The 26,182-nt window shown below is 52.6% G+C and overlaps 1 protein-coding gene across 1 annotated transcript in view; it reads left to right on the top strand.

The window, feature by feature from the left end:
* The window catches only part of Kmt2d (lysine methyltransferase 2D), a 39,021-nt gene that overhangs the window by 1,999 nt on the left and 10,840 nt on the right, over positions 1 to 26,182 (top strand). The window contains 40 exon segments of the mRNA XM_047551824.1: positions 3,355 to 3,440; positions 3,681 to 3,807; positions 3,976 to 4,199; positions 4,309 to 4,418; positions 4,610 to 4,772; positions 5,089 to 5,254; positions 5,348 to 5,462; positions 5,566 to 5,723; positions 5,935 to 6,080; positions 6,214 to 7,749; positions 7,843 to 8,951; positions 9,424 to 9,537; positions 9,880 to 9,990; positions 10,575 to 10,679; positions 11,385 to 11,566; positions 11,767 to 11,931; positions 12,032 to 12,141; positions 12,240 to 12,287; positions 12,932 to 13,153; positions 13,355 to 13,474; positions 13,561 to 13,665; positions 13,892 to 14,022; positions 14,107 to 14,254; positions 14,443 to 14,508; positions 14,693 to 14,803; positions 14,968 to 15,105; positions 15,199 to 15,283; positions 15,499 to 15,740; positions 15,836 to 15,909; positions 16,123 to 16,173; positions 16,289 to 17,186; positions 17,189 to 18,099; positions 18,217 to 18,399; positions 18,474 to 18,610; positions 18,829 to 20,723; positions 22,222 to 22,345; positions 22,473 to 22,557; positions 22,673 to 22,739; positions 22,833 to 23,065; positions 23,163 to 26,051. Coding sequence (XP_047407780.1) covers positions 3,392 to 3,440; positions 3,681 to 3,807; positions 3,976 to 4,199; positions 4,309 to 4,418; positions 4,610 to 4,772; positions 5,089 to 5,254; positions 5,348 to 5,462; positions 5,566 to 5,723; positions 5,935 to 6,080; positions 6,214 to 7,749; positions 7,843 to 8,951; positions 9,424 to 9,537; positions 9,880 to 9,990; positions 10,575 to 10,679; positions 11,385 to 11,566; positions 11,767 to 11,931; positions 12,032 to 12,141; positions 12,240 to 12,287; positions 12,932 to 13,153; positions 13,355 to 13,474; positions 13,561 to 13,665; positions 13,892 to 14,022; positions 14,107 to 14,254; positions 14,443 to 14,508; positions 14,693 to 14,803; positions 14,968 to 15,105; positions 15,199 to 15,283; positions 15,499 to 15,740; positions 15,836 to 15,909; positions 16,123 to 16,173; positions 16,289 to 17,186; positions 17,189 to 18,099; positions 18,217 to 18,399; positions 18,474 to 18,610; positions 18,829 to 20,723; positions 22,222 to 22,345; positions 22,473 to 22,557; positions 22,673 to 22,739; positions 22,833 to 23,065; positions 23,163 to 26,051 — 13,653 coding nt within the window. The 5' untranslated portion in view covers positions 3,355 to 3,391.

Here is a 26,182-nt window from a genome sequence, read left to right as displayed (position 1 = left end):
TGTGGAGATCTAGCTGCCCATGAGTCCCTGGCCAGTCCTGCAGGCTCCTCCCAGACCTCTGCAACCCTTTTCTGGCTAGGGAATGCTAACTGCTAATTGGTCCTCTGATCCTCTCCCAGTTTTGCAGAATAGGATGGCCTGTACCTCTTTGGAGGAGAAATGACTTGATTTGAACTCTTTTCTTCTGGGAGCCAGTGTTTCGAGCCCTGGCAAGTGGCGCTGGGGAGAAGGGGTGTATATGCATGTGCAGGAGGGTGCAGCATGAGCCTTGCGCCTCTGACTCTGAACTCCAGGCAAGGACAGCCCCTCTCACACCTGTCATGCTGCTCAGCAGGCTTTTGGCTAGGGCATTTTGCTCCCTCACTCAACCCCCTCCAACATACATATATACTGGATCTCCTTGAGTCTGGTCTTAGAAAGCAGAAAGTAGGGGTTTTGCCCTGAATAATTTCTGTGGGGTGAGAGGTGGCACAGGCGGTGGTGGAGTGAGGTAAGCTGTCAGCTGTGATCTCTGCTCCTGCTTTCTGTGAAGGGTTCCTCCTACCAACTATCCCCAAACAACTTCCTCAGGTGGGAAGTTAGCAGTGGCTTCTCTTAGGCGTGGCAACCCCTAGGGTGACCCAGGGACAGTGTGGAGGGTCTGCAGGGCCAATGTTGCCATTTGAGCCTTTCCTGGAGGGCTGACCCAAATGGGGGTGGAGAGAGGTGTGGTTTGATTCTCAGGCTGGGAACCAGGAAGTCCTGAGTCCTACTGAAGAGTTGTTCACTCAAGGACCTGCTTCAGCCTTTCACCTCTCCAAGCCTCTGTTTCCCTCTTGATTGGGAAAACAGTGAAAGCTGTTGGTCTGGGATGAAGGCAGAGAGGATAGTAGGTTGAGATAAATCCCTGCTTTTCTTGATGTTTGTTTTGGGCCTTTTAGGCATAGCATTAAGGGGTATCAGCATAGTTTTACTTCCTAAGTCAGAGGAAACCTGCTAGGAACTATCCCACTTGGTGGGAAACCCCTTGGTGTATATGTATGTCTGTTTATTGGCTGTGATTGATGGGATGGGAGAACCTGTGCCTTTATTTATTTAGATGTGTTCAAAGGCTTGAAGGTTGTGGAACTTAGTATTGGGGTGCAGATGCTGGATGGCAGGGATGGGGAAGTAGGGGTTGAGGGTTTAAGCTTCTTGGATGTGGCCCTAGATTCTTTTTGGTACAACTTAGAGAACACTCTGCATTTTGCTTCTTAATCTCTCATCTTCCATAGCTCCATGAATGGAACTATGACTGTGGAGGACATTGGTATTTTGTTCCTCAAGACTGGCCGAAGGTGGTTTCTGTACCTTCTTGAACATTGCCAACTGTACCAGCCTGAGAGGGCTGTGCTCGGGGGAGGGCAGAGGAATTTGTCCCTGTGGCCTTGTGTGAGGCGGTCCTCCTCCTACCCACTGTATTATCACTGTTGTTTTTTATTTCTTCCTGTGTGTGACTCCTTCGGCTTCAATGTTGAGAGCAGAGCTGGTGGAGGAGCTTTGGGCCATAGTAGTAAGATATAGTGAGATACAAAAGTTTAGGAAACTTTGAGGCCCTCTTGGACTTCTCAGTATGTCTAGGCCTAGAATGACTGAATATATTGGAAGGGGGTCTGAATATATTGGGTGGTGCCCTGACCTCCAACTCCACTTCCCATAGGTGACTTCTAATGACCCCTTTAAGTTCCTGAGCACCTTTCCTGTGAGCCAGCCAGATTACCCACCCTGCTTTCTTTTCAGGTGTGGTTGTGTAGCAGGTTTGTGAAAGAAAGATGCTTTGGGAATGGAGATGACAGGCATCAGGTGACATTACCTATCAGAGAGATTCTGAGTGGTGGGGGAAAGTAAAATAACTTCCTTTCCCGTGATATGGCTTAGGAAAGGAGGGACAGACAACTCTGGTAATTAGGGAATTGATTTCCCAATCTTAAGCACCTTTGAGAGTTCCTGTCATTGAACCCTCAGCTATTGACTGGGGGATTTGCCTTCCAATTTGAGAGGACGGGGTGGTTCTTACTAAGTTTGGTGTGGTCACTTTTGTTAAAAAAGAGGAGTGAAAAAGATGGGAGATGAATTTCTCAGACTCTTGTTATTTGCAGTTCTTTTTTAGGACTCCCTTATCACATCTCTTAATCTCTGATTAAGAGAATGGTCTACCCTTTTCACTAACAACTGTTGGTACCTGTCCCTTTCAACTTTCTTCTGTAGGATCCTTTTCCTGTTTTTCATCTTTGTAATTCTTATTCTTTACTCCTGTGTGTTTTTGTACTATGCTTAATTTCCTCCGAGGTAGAAGGTGTGTCTCAACTTTTTTTGGGGTGGTGGTGGTATAACTTTAGTGTGTTTTGTATGGCTGTGGTACAGGCTGGCATATCTTATATTTTAGAAGGGGGACTGGAGACTAGGGACCGTTACTTATGCCCCCCCCCCCACCACCCCAGTGTGTGTGGAAACCCTCTGACGGAAGAGGAAGGAAACTGCTTTGCTATGTCCTGCCCCATTTAGACCTCCTCCAAGTGGCAGTGTGCTTCCTGAGACTACAACTCCCAGCATGCTTAGCCTCAGACCTGGCTACACATGCTCAGTAACTCTTAAGGCCCACTTCTGTTAACTACTGGGAGCATCTGAGGAGGAAGGGCAGTTGGCGTTGCTAAGGGCAACGACCTGAGGCCTTCAGGTTGGGTGAGACCCAGGGTTTAGTTAGGACAAGGGCAGGGGCGGGTCTCAGCATTTGGGTGGATATTGGGGTTTCTTCTGTTGGGTTTGAGTTGTCCTGGTTGAGACTATTGGAGGTGGGAGAGATCCATCCATAACTAGACTTCAGTGCTCTATCTCTTGCAAGACCCAAGGACTCTGACTCTGGGAGAGGGATTTTGGTTGGACTCAAACTTTAGGGTCATAATTACCCTTAAGTTGGCCCTGACAAACCTCTAGGATGATGGCTGACTTGAGACCTGAGGAAAAAGGCCAGGGGATAGGGCCCATGAGAAGTCAGGGACTCAGATAAGGCAAAGGGTAATACCAGATGTAAATTGGATGTGCTTCCAGTTAGATATTATTGCCCTGGGTTGTAGAGGAGGTTAGAAATGGGAAAATGGAGTAGATCCCCTGAGAGTTCAGAGTGAGAGAAGAGAGTATGTGTTTATCTGGGGAGAAAGTGGGATAAGGGTTAAGAAGAATGATTTTCCTTGTCATTAATGTGGGAGTTTGTAGGTAAGACTTGGTTGTGATATCTGTAGGGTCTGGAAACCATTAGCTGACTTCCTCCTAGGATTTTTGGGCAAGGGCTTATAGGGGAGACTTACTGGATATACAGTTATCACTTGACACCAACAGGTCTCCCCGAGAGGGCCCTGCCCCGTCGGAGAGAGGGATGGACAGCCAGAAGCCGCCTGGTGAGGATAAAGATTCAGAACCGGCAGGTGAGTAGGGCAAGTTTTGGGTTTGCTGAAAACATTTAGCTCTTCATGGCAACCTTGTATTTCTGGTCTTGGCACAAGGACATGAATTAAATCTGTGTAATAGACAGCTAATTGAAGGACTTTGTTCTTTGAGACAAAAATCAAAATGCCAATCTGTGGTCCAGCGTGGGTTTTGGATAATCTCAGTCTGGCAAGTGGACTTAGTATTAAATATGCGTTCCGCTCTTTCTGTTCATTCAGCTGATGAACCTGCAGCCTCCGAGGAGCCAGGTGCCGCTGAGCCAGACCTTCCCAACCCACATGTGGTGGAGGTGTCTGTCCCCAGTTCTGGGAGTCCCAGACTTAAGGAACCACCCCAGGACTACAGGTAACTCATTTGGGAGAAACGAGGATGTAAGGGCTCTTAAGAATTTGATTTGAGAGTTTGGGGTTTTAAGGAGGAGGATTTAGAAAAATGAGTATTTGGGAAGCATGGACATGCTAATTCATTGGGTGGCAGGGACCTGGCATGGTGCTGATGCTTGTGTGTCCACAGTGGGGGTCCAGTGCGGCGCTGTGCTCTCTGTAACTGCGGGGAGCCAAGTCTGCATGGGCAGCGGGAGCTCCGGCGTTTTGAGTTGCCATTTGATTGGCCCCGGTCTCCAGTGGCATTACCTGGGGGGAACCCAGGGCCCAGTGAGTCAGTGCTTCCCAGTGAGGATCTATCACAGATTGGTTTCCCTGAGGGCCTTACACCTGCCCACCTAGGAGAACCTGGAGGTAAGTGAGGGGGAGTAGGGCAGAAAACCAAGTAAAGGGTGGGTAGTCCTGAGCCAGCAGTCATCTTGTTAACTCTTTCCTTTTTGTTTACCTCTTCCCACCTGTAAAGGGTCCTTCTGGGCACACCATTGGTGTGCTGCATGGTCAGCAGGCGTATGGGGGCAAGAGGGCCCAGAACTATGTGGTGTGGACAAGGCCATCTTCTCAGGGATCTCACAGGTAGAACTGAGGCCAAGGGATTGCAGAGGGGAAAACAAGGCTGGGCTTGGAGAGGGTGGGAATGGCTGATGGGCTTCTGAGAGTTAGGGTAGAATGAGAAGTACAGTGAACATACTGGGGCAAAGTTAGTACCTAAAACTGCTCCTCTGGAGAAAGCTGGTTGGTCTGAGACTTTGTGTTCTTCCTTGCAGCGTTGCTCCCACTGCACCAGGCTCGGTGCCTCCATCCCTTGCCGTTCTCCTGGATGTCCAAGGCTTTACCACTTCCCCTGTGCAACTGCCAGTGGTTCCTTCTTATCCATGAAAACACTGCAGCTGCTTTGCCCAGAGCACAGTGAGGGGGCTGCACATCTGGGTGAGAAGTCTTATCCTTTGGACAGAGAGCAAATGAGGGGCCAAGTGTGCCTCAGATTTTGGTACTCTGCAGAGCACTTCTCAAATCTGTAATTATACATGGTCAGTCTGCCCCACTAAAATATGTGTGAATTTTGTGAGCGTAGGGTATTTGCTTGTCTCATTTTCCATGGTGTCCACAGTGCCTAGAATAGTGCCTGGCAAATATGCCAGCATAACTATTTGTTATTCATTTATTCATTGTCCATGGAATACTTGTTATGTACTTGGCAAGGAATCTGCAGCTGACCTGTGCTGTCTGTCTCTTCCCTCTGCAGAGGAGGCTCGCTGTGCAGTATGTGAGGGACCAGGGGAGTTATGTGACCTGTTCTTTTGTACCAGCTGCGGGCATCACTATCATGGGGCCTGCTTGGATACTGCTTTGACTCCCCGCAAGCGTGCTGGCTGGCAGTGCCCTGAATGCAAAGTGTGCCAAGCCTGCAGGTAAGACTAAGAAAGTAAGAGGGAAGCACAACACAGGCTAAGGTTGAAAATAAGGGCAGAGAGGACCCTGTAATGTGCCCTGCACCCCTGCAGGAAACCTGGGAATGACTCTAAGATGTTGGTCTGTGAGACTTGTGACAAAGGATACCATACCTTCTGCTTAAAACCACCCATGGAGGAATTGCCTGCTCACTCTTGGAAGTGTAAGGTGAGTGTTTCTTGATTCTGCCTCTATAGCATCACCAGTTTCCCTATGGTGACTGGTCCTGTCAGCCTGACCAATGCCTGTTTTGCCCACTCCCTTCTTCTAGGCATGCCGGGTATGCCGGGCCTGTGGAGCAGGCTCAGCAGAGCTAAATCCCAACTCTGAGTGGTTTGAGAACTACTCACTCTGTCACCGCTGTCACAAAGCCCAGGGAGGTCAACCTATCAGTTCTGTTGCTGAGCAGCATTCCCCTGTCTGTAGCAGGTAAGTGGTGTGAACTGGCTGAGATTGGGATTGGTGGGTGGTCAGAAAGATTGAGATTTTTTGGCAGGGGTCATGTTAAAGCTTGAACTTTTAGAGGGGAGCCCTAAAGGGGGCAGCGCAATCTGCAGTATTCATGCATCACCCCAGTGTACTTTCTAGGAATTGTTAGCTGGTGAGAGCCACAGTGCCTGCTCCCCTGTACCCTCTGCAGATTTTCACCCCCAGAGCCTGGCGATATCCCCACTGATGAGCCCGATGCTCTGTGCATTGCATGCCAAGGGCAGCCAAAGGGTGGGCACGTGACCTCTATGCAACCCAAGGAATCGGGGCCCCTGCAATGTGAAGCCAAACCACTAGGTGAGTAGGGTTTGAGGGTCCCTGAAATTAATCCCCTTTTATTCTGTGGTAAGAGACAGATTTTCCTTTGCCTTAAATATTTCCTGTGCAGTAGATCTGAGCTAGGTGGGAGTATTGTGTGTTGTGTCTGCAGGGAGAGCAGGGGCCCAACTTGAGCCCCGGTTGGAGGCCTCCCTAAATGAGGAGATGCCACTGCTGCCCCCACCTGAGGAGTCGCCCCTGTCCCCACCACCTGAGGAATCACCCACGTCCCCGCCTCCTGAAGCCTCACGCCTGTCCCCACCACCTGAGGAATCACCTGCATCCCCACCGCCTGAGGTGTCACGCCTGTCCTCTCCACCTGAGGAATCACCCCTTTCCCCACCGCCTGAAGAATCCCCTCTGTCTCCTCCACCTGAATCATCACCTTTTTCTCCACTGGAGGAGTCGCCCTTCTCTCCACCAGAAGCATCACCCCCATCTCCCTCTCTTGAGACACCCTTGTCCCCACCGCCTGAGGCATCACCCCTGTCTCCACCATTTGAGGAGTCTCCCCTGTCACCCCCACCTGAGGAATTGCCCAGTTCCCCGCCACCTGAGGCATCTCGCCTGTCTCCACCACCTGAGGAGTCACCCATGTCCCCTCCACCTGAGGAGTCACCCATGTCTCCACCACCTGAGGCGTCTCGTCTGTTCCCACCATTTGAAGAGTCTCCCTTGTCCCCTCCACCTGAGGAGTCTCCCTTGTCTCCACCTCCTGAGGCATCACGCCTGTCTCCACCCCCTGAGGACTCACCCATGTCTCCACCACCTGAAGACTCACCTATGTCCCCTCCACCTGAGGTATCATGCTTGTCCCCACTGCCTGAGGTATCACATTTATCCCCACTACCTGAGGTGTCACGCCTGTCCCCACCACCTGAGGAATCTCCCTTGTCCCCACCGCCTGAGGAGTCCCCCACATCACCTCCACCTGAGGCTTCACGCCTATCCCCACCACCTGAGGACTCTCCCACATCTCCACCACCTGAAGACTTATCTGCTTCTCCACCACCGGAGGACTCGCTCATGTCTCTGCCGCTGGAGGAGTCACCTCTGTCGCCACTGCCTGAAGAGCTGAGACTGTGTCCCCGGCCTGAGGAGCCACACCTGTCCCCCCAGCCTGAGGAACCCCAACTTTCCTCCCAGTCTGAGAAGCTGCACCTTTCCCCGCAGCCTGAGGAGCCGAGACTCTATCCCCAGCCTGAGGAGCTGCACCTGTTCCCACAGCCTGAGGAGCCATGCTTGTCCCCTGTGCTTGAGGAGTCATGTCTATCCTCTCAGCCTGAGAAACTACACCTATCCCCTATGACTAAGGAACCATGCTTATCCCCTCGGCCTGAGGAATTACTGACCCTCCAGCCTGAGGAGCCCCGCCTGTCACCTATGCCTGAGGAACCATGCCTAAGCCCCCAGCTTGAGGAACCATGCCGATCCCCTCAGCCTGAAGAGCCTCCCAAGGAGCCAGGCCTGTGCCCCGCACCTGAGGAGTTGCCCTTGTTTCCCCCACCTGGGGAGCCTCCCTTGTCCCCCTTGCTTGGAGAGCCGGCCCTGTCTGAGCCTGGGGAACCACCTTTATCCCCTCTACCCGAGGAGCTGCCCATGTCCCCATCTGGGGAGCCATCCTTGTCACCTCAACTGATGCCACCAGGTAAGGGGAGGTTAGTGCCCCCTTACTCTGGGACAGTCTTAACTCTTTATGGCACATCTAATCTAAGAGCTCCTCTTTTTTTCTTCCCCCCAGATCCTCTTCCTCCTCCACTCTCACCCATTATCCCAGCTGCGGTCCCACCAGCCCTGTCTCCTTTGGGGGAGTTAGAGTACCCCTTTGGTGCCAAAGGGGACAGTGACTCTGAGTCGCCATTGGCTGCCCCCATCCTAGAGACACCCATCAGCCCTCCACCGGAAGCTAACTGCACTGACCCTGAGCCTGTTCCCCCAATGATCCTTCCCCCATCTCCAGGTTCTCCAATGGGACCTGCTTCTCCCATCTTGATGGAACCTCTTGCTCCACAGTGTTCTCCACTTCTTCAGCATCCCCTGCCTCCCCCAGACTCCCCTCCTTCCCGGTGCTCCCCTCCTGCTCTGCCACTGTCCATTCCCTCCCCATTGAGTCCAATGGGAAAGGCAATGGATGTCTCAGATGAGACTGAGTTGCATGAGATGGAGACTGAGAAAGGCCCAGAACCTGAGTGCCCAGCCTTGGAACCCAGTGCCACCAGTCCTCTCCCTTCTCCCATGGGGGATCTTTCCTGCCCTGCGCCCAGCCCTGCCCCAGCTCTAGATGACTTCTCTGGTTTGGGGGAAGACACAGCACCTCTGGATGGGACTGATGCTCCTGGTTCACAGCCAGAGGCTGGACAGACCCCTGCCAGTTTGGCTAGTGAACCTAAAGGTTCCCCTGTGCTCCTGGACCCCGAGGAGCTGGCCCCTGTGACCCCTATGGAGGTCTATGGCCCAGAATGCAAGCAGGCAGGGCAGGGATCACCCTGTGAAGAGCAGGAGGAGCTCCGTGCACCGGTGGCCCCTATACCACCCACTCTCATCAAATCTGACATTGTTAATGAGATCTCTAATCTGAGCCAGGGCGATGCCAGTGCCAGTTTTCCTGGCTCAGAGCCCCTGCTGGGTTCTCCTGACCCTGAGGGGGGTGGCTCCTTGTCCATGGAGCTGGGGGTATCTACAGATGTTAGTCCAGTCCGAGATGAGGGCTCCCTGCGACTCTGTACCGACTCACTGCCAGAGACTGATGACTCACTATTGTGTGATGCTGGGACAGCTATCAGCGGAGGCAAAGCTGAGGGGGACAAGGGGCGGCGGCGCAGCTCCCCAGCCCGTTCCCGAATCAAACAGGTGAGGAGCTATCTAGCCACTGTATGTGGTCAAGGTCACAATACTGTGAGAGGTAGTCATTTGCCACTGATAACCTTCATACTTGTCTTATTGAATCTCAGACTTGTAGAGAGTCTTTAGTCCAACTGCATATTTTACTACGGAGAATACTGATATATAGAGTGAGCAGATGATTTACCCAGGTTCATGGTCATTTAGTAATAGAACTGGGATCAGAAACTTGGGTCTTTCAAGTTCCTATTTTATCTCCTTGGACCATGTTGGTCACTTTCTTGAAAGAGGATAATGCATTTGGTTCAGAGCTACTTCCTTATTGATATTTGGAACTTGACTTTTCCCTGCTGTAGGTGGGACTCCTGGGCTTTATTACTAGTCATACTCTGTCATTTGTCTCTTTTCTTCTCTCTGAGCCTGTGGAGCCAATACACTAGTCCTTGACTTTCTCTTGTAATTGTCCTCTTCCCTCACTCAGGGTCGTAGCAGTAGTTTCCCAGGAAGACGCCGGCCTCGAGGAGGAGCACATGGAGGACGTGGGAGAGGACGGGCCCGGCTAAAATCAACCACTTCTTCCATTGAGACTCTGGTAGTAAGGAGAGGCCTCCCATTCCCCAAGCATGCTTCACATGGTCCCTTCAGAATTAAACACCCTTTGTATTAGGCCAGTCCCTTGCATGCCCACCTATCTGTCTGCTAGCCTGAGGTTGTCTGGCTGGTCTGTACCCCTGTCCACTTGGCCCCCAGTCTCTGATATTCTTGCCATTGAGCTGAGGCCCACGCTGGGAGTTGGGATGTTGTTCTTCCTCTTAGATCTGGCATCTGGCCTTCATTTAGTCAAGGGTTCACACCTCCTTCCCCAGTGCCAAAGAGGCAAACACCTTATTTGGGGCAGTCTTATCTTCCTCACTTTCCACAACTCTCTGCCTATAAGGTGGCTGATATTGATAGCTCTCCCAGCAAGGAGGAGGAGGAAGAAGATGATGACACCATGCAAAATACTGTGGTTCTTTTTTCCAACACAGACAAATTTGTTCTAATGCAGGTACTATACTTATAATAGTCCCATTCCCAGCAGAGAGAGAGAGAGAGAGAAAGAGAGAGAGAGAGAGAGAGAGAATGTGTGTGTGCACTCGTGCGCGTTTTGGTGAGATAGGGGAAACCAGGTACATATTGCAGGGGATAAGAAGAAAGTAACTGGAAAATGAAAATGAATTAATCCCATGTAGCAGTAAGAAAGGCAGAAATGGTCTTTGCCTTGTCACAGCTTATTGTTTAGGGAGCTTATATATGTTCTCACCTGAAAAATCTTGAAGCTGACAGAATTTTGTCACATATGTGACTCTTACCTGACTAGTCTTTATTCCATTTTACCTTCCTGTAATTTTTTCTTACTTTTACCCATGCCAGACTATAAACTCAAGTTACCTGATCCTAGGGAGGAATAGTTCCTATGGGTTGAATAGGAGAAGCTGGAGTCCCAAGGTGGGCCTGTAAGTGTCATAATAATGTAGAGTGGGCTTCTGATTTCCTGGCTCCTTGCTCTCAGGTTAGGTGTTCTACTAGTTAGCTGGGACTAGGCAGGATAAGGAGATGCGCTTGGACATTGAGACTTCTGTGTTTCTACAGGACATGTGTGTGGTGTGTGGCAGCTTTGGTCGGGGGGCAGAGGGTCATCTCCTGGCCTGTTCCCAGTGCTCTCAGTGCTATCACCCTTACTGTGTCAACAGCAAGGTGAGTTCAGGACCCAAGAGGTATGGACTGGGGAACAGGGTCAGTTCTTTCTTACCCTAGTCTCCTACTGTGGCCCCACTACCTCTTAAAGTGACCATTTTCTGGAAGTAGTTCATCAGTCACCAGTGGCTATTAAACTTATTTTGGTGAAAAGTCTTTTGGAAATTATGACAAACTTTATAGTTTCTTTGTGGTAGACCAAAACTTGGTGACATAATTTGGCCCATTATATAAACAATGACAACTTTACTAGTATAAAACTTGGTGTAGTCTGGAGTTGTACTATAAAATCAAACCATAAGGATGTATCTGCAAAGAGAAAGCAGTGTTTTGACCTAAGTGTGAATAGTCATTTTTAGGTTTTCAATAATATTAATTTATGTTTTAATCCATAGTTACCACTAACTTAGTTCAGTAACAGGTTCTAAATATTCAAGGAAAATTGAGGGAAATACAACCTAATACTGCCTGTGATTTTTCTCAGGGGGCTTGGGTAGTGAAAGATTGCTATTCCATACTTACAGTGAGGTAGTAACTGGTGAGGCTATTCTGTGAGTGGCAGAGATCCCTGGAAGCCTGTTTGGAGCCACTGTTTTCAGGGGTAGGGGTTCTCTGTATAAGCCTTCCTGTGCTCAAATGGAAGTCTGACTTATGTACTGGGGTTCCTCCAGCCCCACCAATTTAAGTCCTCCTCTTTTACACTAGATCACCAAGGTGATGCTGCTAAAGGGCTGGCGTTGTGTAGAGTGTATCGTGTGTGAGGTGTGTGGCCAGGCCTCTGACCCTTCACGTTTGCTGCTTTGTGATGACTGTGACATTAGCTACCACACATACTGCCTGGACCCCCCACTGCTCACCGTGCCCAAGGGTGGCTGGAAGTGCAAGTGGTAAGGAGACTTGGGTCTTCTGGGGAGCTTGACTTGAGACAATGGGGCATATGAGCCTTAGATGTTAGACTGGATGTAATGTTGCATACATGACAGAGGCTGTATTTAGGGGGCATGCTGCTTGTTTGGTTCTCTGATTGGGTGCCTTTGACTGACTTGAGTAGATGAGGTGTTGAGGGTCTATTTTTCTATCCCATCAGGTGTGTGTCTTGTATGCAGTGTGGGGCCGCTTCCCCTGGCTTCCACTGTGAATGGCAGAATAGCTATACACACTGTGGGCCCTGCGCCAGCCTGGTGACCTGTCCTATCTGTCACGCACCATATGTTGAGGAGGACCTGTTAATTCAGTGCCGCCATTGTGAACGGTGAGAGCATCCCTTTCCCCTTGTATTGGTCCCACTTCTCTGTTGTCAGCCTGACATTGCTTTTACTCTCATTACCCCTGTCTTGTCTCTGTTCTCCCAGGTGGATGCATGCTCGCTGCCAGAGTCTCCTCACTGAGGATGATGTAGAGCAGGCAGCTGATGAGGGCTTTGACTGTGTCTCCTGCCAGCCCTATGTGGTAAAGCCTGTGGGTGAGTATAGTTGCTGGGAGGGGTAAAGAGGAGACAAGTTATGGGTGCGTCATTTTAGAACAGTGCCCAAGCTGCCTGCTTGGTCCTTCCCTTCACAGTGCCTGTTGCCCCTCCAGAGTTGGTGCCTATGAAGGTGAAAGAGCCAGGTGAGTTCCAGAGATTTTGCATGCCAAAGCCGGATGAAACCTTAAACATCATATAGTTTAGCTCCAACCCCCCAATTTCACCTTCTCATTTTAAGAGAAGTGATCCAGGGAGGTTGAGTGACCTGCCCAAGGTCACCTAGTAAGTTAGTGGCAAAGTTATGACTAGAACCAAAGTACCTGTAGTTTGTTGGACTTTCATCAGGAAATATGACCTATCTTTACTTCCAGAATTTTATCTCCAGAGAGCACAACTCTTTCTTCCTCAGTGAAGGGGTCTGGGGCCATCTCCATTGTGATGGGCCTTCCACTTCTGGTATCTGGGGCACTGTGTGTTGGCAGTCATCAAGTAGGGGTCCTTCTGGCCCCTTGACTGCTAAGAGAATCTGTTTGGTGAAACTGGGGTTAAGTCTGAGCAGAGTCAGACTTCTGCAATGGCAGTCTCCTCTCTGATTCCCCTGGGTCACTGACAGAACTCAGGCTTCAATCAGTGGTCCTTGTTGGCCTTTTTCCCAGCCCTCAGATCCCAGGGTGGACTTTTTGTCTGTCACTACTTTTGTCTCAGCTGGAGACACAGGTTGAAACTTGGAGTTCTGGTTTCCCTTGGGCTTCCGTCCACAGCTCACACACTCTTCCCCCTTGTGCAGAGCCCCAGTACTTTCGCTTCGAGGGTGTGTGGCTGACAGAAACAGGCATGGCTGTGCTGCGTAACCTGACCATGTCGCCACTGCACAAGCGGCGCCAGAGGCGAGGCCGTCTGGGCCTCCCAGGCGAGGCAGGGCTGGAGGGTTCTGAGCCCTCTGATGCCCTTGGCCCTGATGACAAGAAGGATGGGGACCTGGACACCGACGAGCTGCTCAAGGGTGAAGGTTGGGCCAGAAATCTCAGGGAGCATGTGTGGGAGTTGGGCTATCGAGTGGGGGCCACATTGCTACTCCAAGTCACCTTTCAGCACTGTTGGTTTTATCTAGGTGGCTCTGTGGCAAGGTACTAGGCTCTGGGGCAGGATAACAAGGGTAAAAGGGCCCATGCCTCTGATCTTCCTCCATCTCTTCTGTTACCACATGCAGGTGGTGTGGAGCACATGGAGTGTGAAATTAAACTAGAGGGCCCTGCAAGCCCTGACATGGAGCCTGGCAAAGAAGAGACTGAAGAAAGCAAAAAACGCAAGCGCAAACCCTATCGACCAGGTAAGGCCCTGGGATAGGGAAATGGGACGGGGAAGGCTGTTTACCAGATCCAGCGGCTACTTATCCTCAGCTTCACCTCCTCTTAGGCATTGGTGGTTTCATGGTGCGACAACGGAAATCCCACACACGCGTGAAAAAGGGGCCTGCTGCACAGGCGGAGGTGTTGAGTGGGGATGGGCAGCCCGACGAGGGTGAGACGGGTGAGGGCACCAGTGGGGCCTGGGAGGAGGTGGGGATCACAATACCCACAGGACAGTGCTAGGGAGGCCTGGGGTAGGGACTCACTGCAAGGGCCAAGAGGGTGATGGACCCATTTGATTTTAGGGGAGAGAGTAGGCAGAAAGTGTCTTCTAGCCCAGTTGAATACAGGATACCCAGTGTTCCCAGAGAGCCAGAGCTTTCCCATTCTGTCCCCAGTGATGCCTGCTGATCTACCTGCGGAGGGCTCCATGGAACAGAGCCTTGCTGATGGGGATGAGAAGAAGAAACAGCAGCGGCGAGGGCGCAAGAAGAGCAAACTAGAGGATATGTTCCCTGTTTACCTGCAGGTGAGTCTCAGGCTCTGAGAGGGCAAGAGAGGTATCTGCACATATAAGGCATCAAGAGCCTGTTTATTCTGACTCCTATTACAGGAAGCCTTTTTTGGGAAGGAGCTGCTGGACCTGAGCCGGAAGGCCCTTTTTGCAGTTGGGGTAGGCCGGCCAACCTTTGGGCTAGGAACCTCAAAAGCCCGTGGGGATGGAGGCTCAGATAGGAAGGAGCTTACCACTTCACAGAAAGGTTAGTTCTTTGGCAGTGAAATGGCCTGAGGGGATCCACCTTGCATTTTGCTTAGGAGCTGGTGGGTGTCTGCTGGGGAAGGGCTAGCCTCCAGCAGCTAATGGTGGACCAAGGGCCCTGGCTGGTGAAGCTGGAGACCCATTCTGGTATAGGGCATCTCTGATTGGAGTGGGGCCTATTACTTTTAGGAGACGATGGTCCAGATGTTGTAGATGAAGAATCCCGTGGCCCCGAGGGCATGGCTGATACACCAGGTAAGGGCTGCTGAGTGGACTCTGTCCTCTATTGGCTTTGTTCCTGTCAGTTGGGTCTGCCCTTGAGCACTGTCAGGGTTGGAGGCTGGAAATTATTCCATACTTTTCTGCGGTTCGGGATAGCCAGTGTGGTACCTTCATATCTCCATGACCTTGGCTGATGGATTTCTCCTGACAATTGCAGGACCTGAGGAAGGGGGTGTAAAGGCATCCCCAGTGCCCAGTGACCCTGAGAAACCAGGCACCCCAGGTGAAGGGATGCTTAGCTCTGACTTAGACAGGATTCCTACAGAAGGTGAGGTTTATAATGATTGTTTTCTTTTAAGTCCCACCCGTGAAATGATCTGTGCATCTTCTCTGGTGGGAAGTCCTGGGCACCCTCTCTGGTCATAACCATTTGTTGACCTGTGGTGAGCCTTCCCTTCTTCCTTAGCAGCATCCTTTATCATTCCCCCACAGAACTGCCCAAGATGGAGTCCAAGGATCTGCAGCAGCTCTTCAAAGATGTCCTGGGTTCTGAACGAGAGCAGCATCTGGGCTGTGGAACCCCTGGCCTTGAAGGCAGCCGTACACCCCTGCAGAGGCCCTTTCTCCAAGGTGATACAGAGTAGGGAGTGGCCAAGGGATAGCCAAGTTTACCCCCAGAGTAGGCCAATCACTTCCTTTCCTCTGATCCTGTCCCTTTTGTAGGTGGACTCCCTTTGGTCAATCTCCCTTCCAGCAGCCCAATGGAATCCTATCCGGGCCTCTGCCAGTCCCCATTCTTAGATTCTAGGTTGGTATCTATGCTTAATCTCTGTGGGCAGTTCCCATTATCCTTTCCCTCCAACTAGGTCCATACCTTGCCTTGGACTCCTGGGTCACTATAGCAACACTTCCCCTGCTCCTCTTACTTCCTTGTTAATGTCCCTTCTCTGTTGGGGCAGGGCAGTGGCCTGGGGCGGGACTTTGCATCCCTGCCCCCTGTGACTCTCTGCCCCTGCGCCCCAGGGAGCGCGGGGGCTTCTTTAGCCCAGAACCCGGTGAGCCAGACAGCCCTTGGACAGGCTCAGGGGGCACCACCCCCTCCACCCCCACCACTCCCACCACAGAGGGTGAGGGCGACGGGCTCTCCTATAACCAGCGGAGTCTGCAGCGCTGGGAGAAGGATGAGGAGTTGGGCCAGCTCTCTACCATCTCACCTGTGCTCTATGCCAACATTAACTTTCCTAATCTCAAGCAAGATTACCCAGGTACCTATGGGTTGAGGGCAAGGGAAACAACTTGGCAGCCTGGCAGGTGGAGGGGTCACCTGCTAAGTCTCTGACACAATCCCTTTGCTCTCCAGATTGGTCTAGCCGTTGCAAACAAATCATGAAGCTTTGGAGAAAGGTTCCAGCTGCTGACAAAGCCCCCTACCTGGTGAGACAGAAAGGAGCATGGGCCAACCTTGGAATTGAGGTGGAGGGAGGTATCTCTGGGACATTTGCTTTAGGTCTTTCCATTTCCTATCCCTAAAGAAGCTGGGCCAGGAGGGACCAGCTTATGGGTAGGAAGTGTGAGTAACATCATGAGGGATAAGGATTAGGTTTGAGACTGAGTGCTAGGCCCTATGTTGTGTCCTATGTCCCTCAGCAAAAGGCCAAAGATAACCGAGCGGCTCACCGCATCAACAAGGTGCAGAAGGTGAGTTGGGGCTGGGTTGGGCCAAGTTATTAAGTCCCATAGTGGATGGCCCATTTAGGGTCATGGGGCCTGCTTACAGCAGCCTGACTGCTCTGTGCCTGGTCTCTCCCTGTAGCAGGCTGAGAGCCAGATCAACAAGCAGACCAAGGTGGGCGACATAGCCCGTAAGACTGATCGACCGGCCCTTCATCTCCGCATTCCCCCTCAGCCAGGGGCACTGGGCAGTCCGCCCCCTGCTGCGGCCCCCACCATTTTCATTGGCAGTCCCACTACCCCCGCTGGCTTGTCTACCTCTGCGGACGGGTTCCTGAAGCCACCAGCGGGCACGGTGCCCGGCCCCGACTCGCCCGGTGAGCTCTTCCTCAAGCTCCCGCCCCAGGTGCCTGCCCAAGTGCCTTCGCAGGACCCCTTTGGACTGGCCCCTGCCTACACCCTGGAGCCCCGCTTCCCTGTGGCACCACCCACCTATCCCCCCTATCCAAGTCCAACTGGGGCCCCTGCACAGCCCCCGATGTTGGGTGCCTCATCTCGTCCTGGGACTGGCCAGCCAGGAGAATTCCACACTACACCACCTGGCACCCCCCGACATCAGCCCTCCACGCCTGACCCCTTCCTCAAGCCCCGCTGCCCCTCACTGGACAACTTGGCTGTGCCTGAGAGCCCAGGGGTAGTGGGAGGCAAGGCTTCTGAGCCCTTGCTCTCGCCCCCACCCTTTGGGGAGTCCCGGAAGACCCTAGAGGTAAAGAAAGAAGAACTTGGGGCATCCTCTCCTAGCTATGGGCCTCCAAATCTGGGCTTTGTTGACTCACCCTCCTCAGGCCCCCACCTGGGTGGCCTGGAGTTGAAGGCACCTGATGTCTTCAAAGCCCCCCTGACCCCTCGGGCATCTCAGGTAGAGCCCCAGAGCCCGGGTCTGGGCCTACGGCCTCAGGAGCCACCCACTTCTCAGGCTTTGGCCCCTTCTCCTCCCAGCCACCCAGACATCTTTCGCCCTGCTCCCTACCCTGATCCCTATGCCAGCCCCCGTTGACTCCTCGACCCCAGCCCCCACCTCCTGAGAGCTGCTGTGCCCTGCCCCCTCGCTCACTGCCCTCTGACCCTTTCTCCCGAGTGCCTGCCAGTCCTCAGTCCCAGTCTAGCTCCCAGTCCCCATTAACTCCTCGTCCTTTGTCTGCTGAGGCTTTCTGCCCATCCCCTGTTACCCCTCGCTTCCAATCCCCTGACCCTTATTCTCGTCCACCCTCACGCCCTCAATCCCGTGACCCATTTGCCCCATTGCATAAGCCACCCCGACCCCAGCCCCCTGAAGTTGCCTTTAAGGCTGGGCCTCTAGCTCACACTCCTCTGGGGGCTGGGGGCTTCCCAGCAGCCCTGCCCTCAGGGCCAGCAGGTGAACTCCATGCCAAGGTCCCAAGTGGACAGCCCCCCAATTTCGCCCGTTCCCCTGGAACGGGTGCATTTGTGGGCACCCCCTCTCCTATGCGTTTCACTTTCCCTCAGGCAGTAGGGGAGCCTTCCCTAAAGCCCCCTGTCCCTCAGCCTGGTCTCCCTCCACCCCATGGGATCAACAGCCATTTTGGGCCCGGCCCCACCTTGGGCAAGCCACAAAGCACAAACTACGCAGTAGCCACCGGGAACTTCCATCCATCAGGCAGCCCTCTAGGGCCAAACAGTGGGTCCACAGGGGAGGGCTATGGGCTGTCCCCACTACGCCCTGCATCAGTTCTGCCACCACCTGCGCCCGACGGATCCCTCTCCTACCTGTCCCATGGAGCCTCACAACGGGCAGGCATCACCTCTCCAGTTGAAAAGCGAGAAGACCCAGGGTCTACAATGAGTAGCTCTTTGGTGGCACCTGAACTCCCAGGTACCCAGGACCCAGGCATGTCCAACCTCAGCCAGACAGAACTGGAGAAGCAGCGGCAGGTGAGTGGACATCCTACAGCTGAGCTCTGTCCCCAGCTCCTGCCTATCTCTATTCTTTCTGTCAGTCCCACGATTAGAATAGAATGGGTTCGTTCTTTTTCTCTGTTTTCTGTATAGCGCCAGCGACTACGGGAGCTGCTGATTAGACAGCAGATTCAGCGCAATACCCTGAGGCAGGAGAAGGAAACAGCTGCTGCAGCTGCAGGTGCAGCAGGGCCCCCAGGCAGCTGGGGTACTGAGCCCAGCAGCCCTGCCTTTGAGCAACTGAGTCGAGGCCAGACCCCCTTCACTGGGACCCAGGTAAATAAAGTGCATGGGATGGTTGGGTCAGGGAAGTGAAGGTGGCTCCAGTTTCATCTACTTCTCTCTTCTAGGACAAGAGCAGCCTTGTGGGGTTACCTCCGAGCAAGCTAGGTGGTCCCATCCTGGGACCTGGGGCCTTCCCTAGTGATGAACGACTGTCCCGGCCACCTCCACCAGCCACACCTTCTTCTATGGACATGAACAGCCGGTGAGGCTCTAAGAGGTTTCCTGGGAGTAAACCAAAGGGACAGATTTTACTGCCATTATATGTTCTCTGATTTTTCATCAGTTCTCCAGTATCTTTACTCTTTTTCATCATTCCATCCCCTTCACTACTTTAATTTTATCCTTCCTTACTGTGCTAATAAGTCCTGTTCTAGCTCTCTGTCCGGGTTGCCTCTCACTGACTGTTGTATATTCTTCCAGGCAACTGGTGGGAGGCTCCCAGGCCTTCTATCAGCGAGCGCCCTATCCTGCGTCCCTGCCCTTACAGCAGCAACAGCAGCAGCAACTGTGGCAGCAGCAGCAGCAGCAACAGCAGCAGCAGGCAACAACAGCAGCCTCCATGAGACTTGCCATGTCTACTCGCTTTCCATCAACTCCTGGACCTGAACTTGGTCGCCAAGCATTAGGTTCTCCCTTGGCGGGAATTCCCACCCGCCTACCAGGTCCTGCTGAGCCAGTACCTGGTCCAGCTGGTCCTGCCCAGTTCATTGAGTTGCGGCACAATGTACAGAAAGGACTAGGACCTGGAGGGGCTCCATTTCCTGGTCAGGGCCCCCCTCAGAGGCCCCGTTTTTACCCTGTAAATGAGGACCCCCATCGACTGGCACCTGAAGGACTTCGAGGCCTGGCGATATCAGGTCTTCCCCCACAGAAACCTTCTGCTCTGCCAGTCCCTGAATTGAACAATAGCCTTCATCCAGTGACCCACACCAAGGGTCCTGCTCTGCCAGCTGGTTTGGAGCTAGTCAGCCGGTCCGCCTCAAGCACTGAGCTTGTCCGTCCCTCTCCTCTGGCCTTAGAAACTGGGAAGTTACCCTGTGAGGATTCTGAGCTAGATGACGATTTTGATGCCCATAAGGCCTTAGAGGATGATGAAGAGCTTGCTCACTTGGGTCTGGGTGTGGATGTGGCCAAGGGTGATGATGAGCTGGGCACCCTGGAAAACCTGGAGACCAATGATCCCCACCTGGATGACTTGCTCAATGGAGATGAGTTTGACCTACTGGCATATACTGACCCTGAGCTGGATACAGGGGACAAGAAGGACATCTTTAATGAGCATCTAAGGCTAGTGGAGTCAGCAAATGAGAAGGCTGAGCGGGAGGCCCTGCTACGGGGGGTTGAGCCAGGGTCCCTTGGCCCTGAGGAGCGCCCTACCCCTGCCACTGATGCATCTGAACCCCGTATGGCATCTGTACTTCCTGAGGTGAAGCCGAAGGTGGAGGAGGGTGGGCGCCATCCTTCGCCTTGCCAGTTCACCATTACTGCCCCCAAAGGAGAGTCAGCATCTGCAACTTCCCTTGGCCTAGGACTGAAGCCAGGTCAGAGTGTCATGGGTAGCCGGGACACCCGGATGGGCACAGGACCATTTTCCAGCAGTGGGCATGCAGTCGAGAAGGTCCCCTTTGGGGCCACAGGAGGACCATCAGCTCACCTGCTAACCACTAGCCCCCTGAGTGGCCCAGGAGGATCCTCCCTGCTGGAAAAGTTTGAGCTAGAGAGTGGGGCCCTGACCTTGCCTGGCGGACATGCAACATCAGGGGATGAGCTAGACAAGATGGAGAGCTCACTGGTAGCCAGTGAGTTGCCCCTGCTCATTGAGGACCTTTTGGAGCATGAGAAGAAGGAGCTGCAGAAGAAACAGCAGCTTTCTGCACAGCTACAGCCTGTCCAACAACAGCAGCAACAGCAGCAACAACAGCAACAACAACAACATCCCCTACTGTCCACACCAGGCCCTGCCCAGGCCATGCCTTTGCCACATGAGGGGTCTTCTAATTTGGCTGGGTCCCAACAGCAGCTTGCCCTGGGCCTTGCAGGTGCCCGACAGCCAAGCTTGAGCCAACCACTGATGCCCACCCAGACACCAGCTCATGCCCTCCAGCAGCGCCTGGCCCCATCCATGACCATGGGGTCCAACCAAGGGCATATGCTAAGTGGGCAGCATGGGGGGCAGGCAGGCTTGGTGCCCCAGCAGAGCCCTCAGCCAGTGCTAGCACAGAAGCCCATGGGCACCATGCCACCTTCCATGTGCATGAAGCCTCAGCAGCTGGTGATGCAGCAGCAGCTGGCTAACAGCTTTTTCCCAGATACAGGTAACCTTAGCTGCTGGCATGGTTGAGTTATTCAGGGGTGATCATTGTTATCACCAAATGGGCACTGAGGCTAGCAACCTAAGATAAGCCTTAGTTAAGGAAGATTGGATACAGAGCTTTGGCAAAATACCATACTTGTGTAGGCAGAAGCACTGTAGCTTTTAAGGGAGGGAAGAGTTCTGACTTCTAGCAGGCATTCAGATGTAAAATGAATGAATGGAATAAATGCATGAATGAAGTCTAATTAGCAAAGACTTTATGGTACTGTTGTGAGGCTGAAAGTTTAGAACTTGGAGAGAAGTGGTATAAGAAAAAGCAATCCAGGTAAACGAAAAGAGTAAAGCTGTAGTGACAGGAAAACCTATCTGGGATGTTTGGAGAACAGTGAGATGAGTGAGCAGGTACTATCATAATTTTGGAGAGAGGTAAGAGGAGGAGTCATATTGAGAGAGACCTCAACTTATAACAACATTTATTGAATAATTATTATTTACCAAATAGTATGTTGAGAGCTTTACACTCATTGTCTTATTTCTTCATCACAACAGACTCACTAAATAGGTACTATTATTGTCTCATTACAGAAGAGGAAATAGGCATAGAAGTTAAGTAACTTATCTGTGATTATACAGCAACTAGCAGAGTTGGATATGAATAAATACCAGTACTCCTCTTAACTGCCTCAGAGTTCCAGGACAATGAATTTGGTTAGTTCTTTAGAAAGTTGGGGATCAGTTAAGTTTTCTGAACAATGGAAATTTGTAAAGAACAGGGTTTTAGAAAGATTTGAGTTTTTTTTTCTTTTGGGGGTAATACTAGGCAAGTACTCTATCACTGAGCTATATTCCCAGCCCTTTTTATTTCATTTTATGTCAGGATGTTGCCGAGTTGCCTAGGCCGGTCTTGAACTTTTGATCTTCCTGTCTCAGCCTCCTAAGTAGCTGAGAAAATTTGGGTTGGAAAATTTGAGTTATAGGTGGTTATTTATTTCACCTTTTTAAACCCAGCATTCCTAGATTGGCAGGAAAGTTGGTTTTAGATGATGCTTTTTTGTGTCCCAAACTGCTCTTAACTTTTAGGGCTTTGCCACAGTGCCCACATCTTGGGTTCTGTTCTTGCCCTAAGAATACTACTTTTGAAGATAACTTTCCAGGTCATAACGTGTACCCGTGTTCTTGTCACAGCTCCATGATATAGGCAGAATAGGGATTGTGATCTCTGTCAAACAGAGGTAAACTGAGGTTTAGACAGGTGAAGTGACATTGATCTATTGACTCAACAAATATTTACCAAGTTCCTTTTGCTAGTACTGTGTAGGTAAAAGCTGGACCACATGTTCTCTGAATAACAGAGCTGTTTCTTATCTCAGTCATCTTTCTGCCCAACTGCCATGTTCTTCATGGCTTGGTGTAGGTCACGGTGTTAAAACAAATAGCAGTCATACAATGTATGAAGCATTGACTCCAAAGCCTAGTTCATTTGGCTATTCCTTCTCTAGACCTGGACAAATTTGCTGCAGAAGACATCATTGATCCCATTGCAAAGGCCAAGATGGTAGCTTTGAAAGGCATCAAGAAAGTGATGGCTCAGGGCAGCATTGGGGTGGCACCTGGTATGAACAGGTAAGACTTGGGGCTGACCCTTTTCTTTCCCAGTTACACCCCTTCCTTTCTTGGCCCCATTTTCCTATTTGTCTTACTTCTTTGCCTTTCATCAATACTTAATCCTCTGTACTTTGATGGACTCCAGGCAGCAAGTGTCACTGCTAGCCCAGAGGCTCTCTGGGGGACCTGGCAGTGATCTGCAGAACCATGTGGCACCTGGGAGTGGCCAGGTAAGTTGTCAGAAACTGGGGGTTGGGGTAGCAATTTGTGTGCTATGCACATTGAGCCACCTTTCTTAGGGCCTTGTGTGGAACAGTGACCTTTTAGCAGTCTTTCTCATCACAGGAGCGGAATGCCAGTGACCCCTCCCAGCCTCGTCCCAACCCACCCACTTTTGCCCAGGGAGTAATCAGTGAGTATGAGACAGAAGAGGAGAGTATAAGGAAGTGGTTAGGGACTAGGAGAAAGAGGGATTGTGGTCCTGACTTGCCACTTCTTCTCTTAGATGAGGCTGATCAGCGGCAGTATGAGGAGTGGCTCTTCCATACCCAGCAGCTCCTACAGATGCAATTGAAGTTGCTTGAGGAGCAGATTGGTGTGCACCGCAAGTCCCGGAAGGCTCTGTGTGCCAAACAGCGCACTGCCAAAAAGGCTGGCCGTGAATTCCCAGAAGCTGATGCTGAGAAGCTCAAACTGGTTACAGAGCAGCAGAGCAAGATCCAGAAACAGCTGGATCAGGTGGGGAAAACAAACTTAAGTTTGTCATCCCGAAGCCAGGAATAAGGGATGGCATGGGTGGGCAGGTTCCAGGCTGACCTCCTATCTTTCTTTTTAGGTTCGTAAACAGCAGAAGGAGCATACTAATCTCATGGCAGAATATAGAAACAAACAGCAACAGCAGCAGCAGCAGCAACAGCAACAGCAGCAGCAGCAGCAGCAGCAGCAGCAACAGCACTCAGCTGTGCTAGCTCTCAGCCCTTCTCAGAGTCCTCGGCTACTCACCAAGCTCCCTGGCCAGCTGCTCCCTGGCCATGGGTTGCAGCCACCACCAGGGCCCCCGGGTGGGCAAGCTGGAGGTCTTCGCCTGCCTCCTGGGGGTATGGCACTACCTGGACAGCCTAGTGGCCCATTCCTCAACACAGCTCTGGCTCAGCAGCAACAACAGCAGCATTCTGGTGGGGCTGGATCCTTGGCTGGCCCCTCAGGGGGCTTCTTCCCTGGCAACCTTGCTCTCCGAAGTCTAGGACCGGACTCAAGGCTTTTACAGGAAAGGCAACTGCAACTGCAGCAACAACGCATGCAACTGGCCCAGAAACTACAGCAGCAGCAGCAGCAACAGCAACAACAACAGCAACAACACCTTTTAGGTCAGGTGTCAATTCAGCAGCAACAGCAACAGGGTCCTGGGGTACAGGCAAACCAGACTCTGGGTCCCAAGCCCCAGGGTCTTCTGCCTCCTAGCAACCACCAGGGCCTCCTGGTGCAGCAGTTGTCTCCACAACCACCCCAGGGGTCCCAGGGCATGCTAGGTCCTTCCCAGGTGGCAGTGTTGCAGCAGCAGCACCCTGCATCTTTAGGTCCTCAGGGCCCTCATAGACAGGTGCTTATGACCCAGTCCCGGGTGCTGAGTTCCCCCCAGCTGGCACAGCAGGGTCATGGCCTTATGGGACACCGGCTGGTCACAGCCCAACAGCAACAGCAGCAGCAGCAGCAGCAACAGCAACAGCAGCAACAGCAGCAACAGCAACAGCAACAGCACCAACAGCAGGGATCCATGGCAGGGCTTTCCCATCTTCAGCAGGGCCTGATATCACATGCTGGTCAGCCCAAACTGAGTACTCAGCCCCTGGGCTCCTTACAGCAGCAACAACTTCAGCAGCAACAGCTTCAACAACAGCAGCAACAGCAGCTTCAACAGCAGCAGCAGCAGCAGCAGCTTCAGCAACAACAGCAACAACAGCAGCAGCTTCAACAACAGCAGCAACAGCAACTTCAACAACAGCAGCAGCAACAGCTTCAACAGCAGCAACAGCTACAACAACAGCAGTTGCAGCAGCTGCAACAGCAGCAACAGCAGCAGCAACAGCAACAGCAGCAGCAGCAGCAGCAGCAGCAGCAGCAGCAGCAGCAGATGGGCCTTTTGAACCAGAGTCGAACTTTATTATCTCCTCAGCAACAACAGCAGCAGCAGGTGACACTTGGCCCTGGCATGCCAGCCAAACCTCTTCAACATTTTTCGAGCCCCGGAGCCCTGGGCCCAACACTCCTCCTGACGGGCAAGGAGCAGAACATTGTAGAGACAACTCTTCCTTCAGAGGTCACTGAAGGTCCCTCAATACATCAGGGAGGGCCATTAGGAATAGGGACTACACCTGAGTCATTGACTGCTGAACCAGGGGAGATAAAGCCCTCCCTCTCTGGGGACTCACAACTCCTTCTGGTCCAACCCCAGGCCCAGGCTCAACCCAACTCTCTGCAGCTGCAGCCACCTCTGAGGCTCCCAGGACAACCTCAGCAGCAAGTTAACTTGCTGCCCACAGCAGGTGCAGGAAGTCATGGACAACTAGGCAGTGGACCATCCTCTGAGGCCTCATCTATGCCCCACCTGCTGGGCCAAACTTCTGTTTCCTTAGGGGAGCAGCCCGTACCCATGTCCCAGAACCTTCTGGGGCCCCAACAGCCCCTTGGGTTAGAGAGACCCATGCAGAATAATATAGGGCCACAGCCCTCCAAAGCAGGACCCGGACCCCAGTCTGGGCAGGGTCTGCCTGGGGTTGGAGTCATGCCTACAGTGGGTCAACTTCGAGCACAGCTCCAAGGAGTTCTGGCCAAAAACCCACAGCTGCGGCACTTGAGTCCTCAGCAGCAGCAGCAGCTACAGGCCCTCCTCATGCAGCGGCAGCTGCAGCAGAGTCAGGCGGTACGCCAGACTCCACCCTACCAGGAGCCTGGGACCCAACCTTCTCCCCTCCAGGGCCTCTTGGGCTGCCAACCTCAACCTGGGGGCTTCCCTGGATCCCAGACAGGCCCCCTCCAGGAGCTAGGGGCAGGGCCTCGACCTCAGGGCCCACCCCGGCTCCCTACCCCACAAGGAGCCTTATCCACAGGACCAGTACTTGGCCCTGTCCATCCCACACCTCCACCATCCAGTCCCCAAGAGCCAAAGAGATCTTCACAATTACCTTCCCCCAGTGCCCAGCTCACCCCTACCCATTCAGGGACCTCAAAGCCCCAGGGGCCAACCTCAGAGCTGCCTCCTGAGAGGGTTTCACCTGCTACTGCCCAGCTTGCGGATACCTTCTTTGGCAAGGGACTGGGACCTTGGGATCCCCCAGACAACCTAGCAGAAACCCAGAAGCCAGAGCAGAGCAACCTGGTACTTGGGCATCTGGAACAGGTGAATGGACAGGTGGTACCTGAGTCACCCCAACTCAGCATCAAGCAGGAACCTCGGGAAGAGCCATGTGCCCTGGGAGCACAGGCAGTGAAGAGGGAGACCAATGGGGAGCCAGTAGGGACACCAGGTACCAGCAACCACCTCCTGCTGGCAGGCTCCCGCTCAGAGGCAGGGCATCTGCTCTTGCAGAAGCTTCTACGAGCAAAGAATGTGCAACTCGGTGCTGGGCGGGGACCTGAGGGGCTGCGAGCTGAGATCAACGGGCACATTGACAGCAAACTGGCAGGGCTGGAACAGAAACTACAGGGTGCCCCCAGCAACAAGGAGGTGAGTGTATTCCAGCTAGAGTTGAGCAGACATTGGGGCCTGAAATGGAGGTGGGAGGTGCAAGAGTGAGACCATTTGGGTCAGACAGAAAAGATAAGGACAGCAGCCTTCACAGAACTTATCTGGCTTAG

This window comes from Sciurus carolinensis, chromosome 4 (assembly GCF_902686445.1).
Source record: "Sciurus carolinensis chromosome 4, mSciCar1.2, whole genome shotgun sequence".
NCBI classification, from domain to species: Eukaryota; Metazoa; Chordata; class Mammalia; order Rodentia; family Sciuridae; genus Sciurus; species Sciurus carolinensis.
This window is presented reverse-complemented; position numbering and strand designations above follow the sequence as displayed.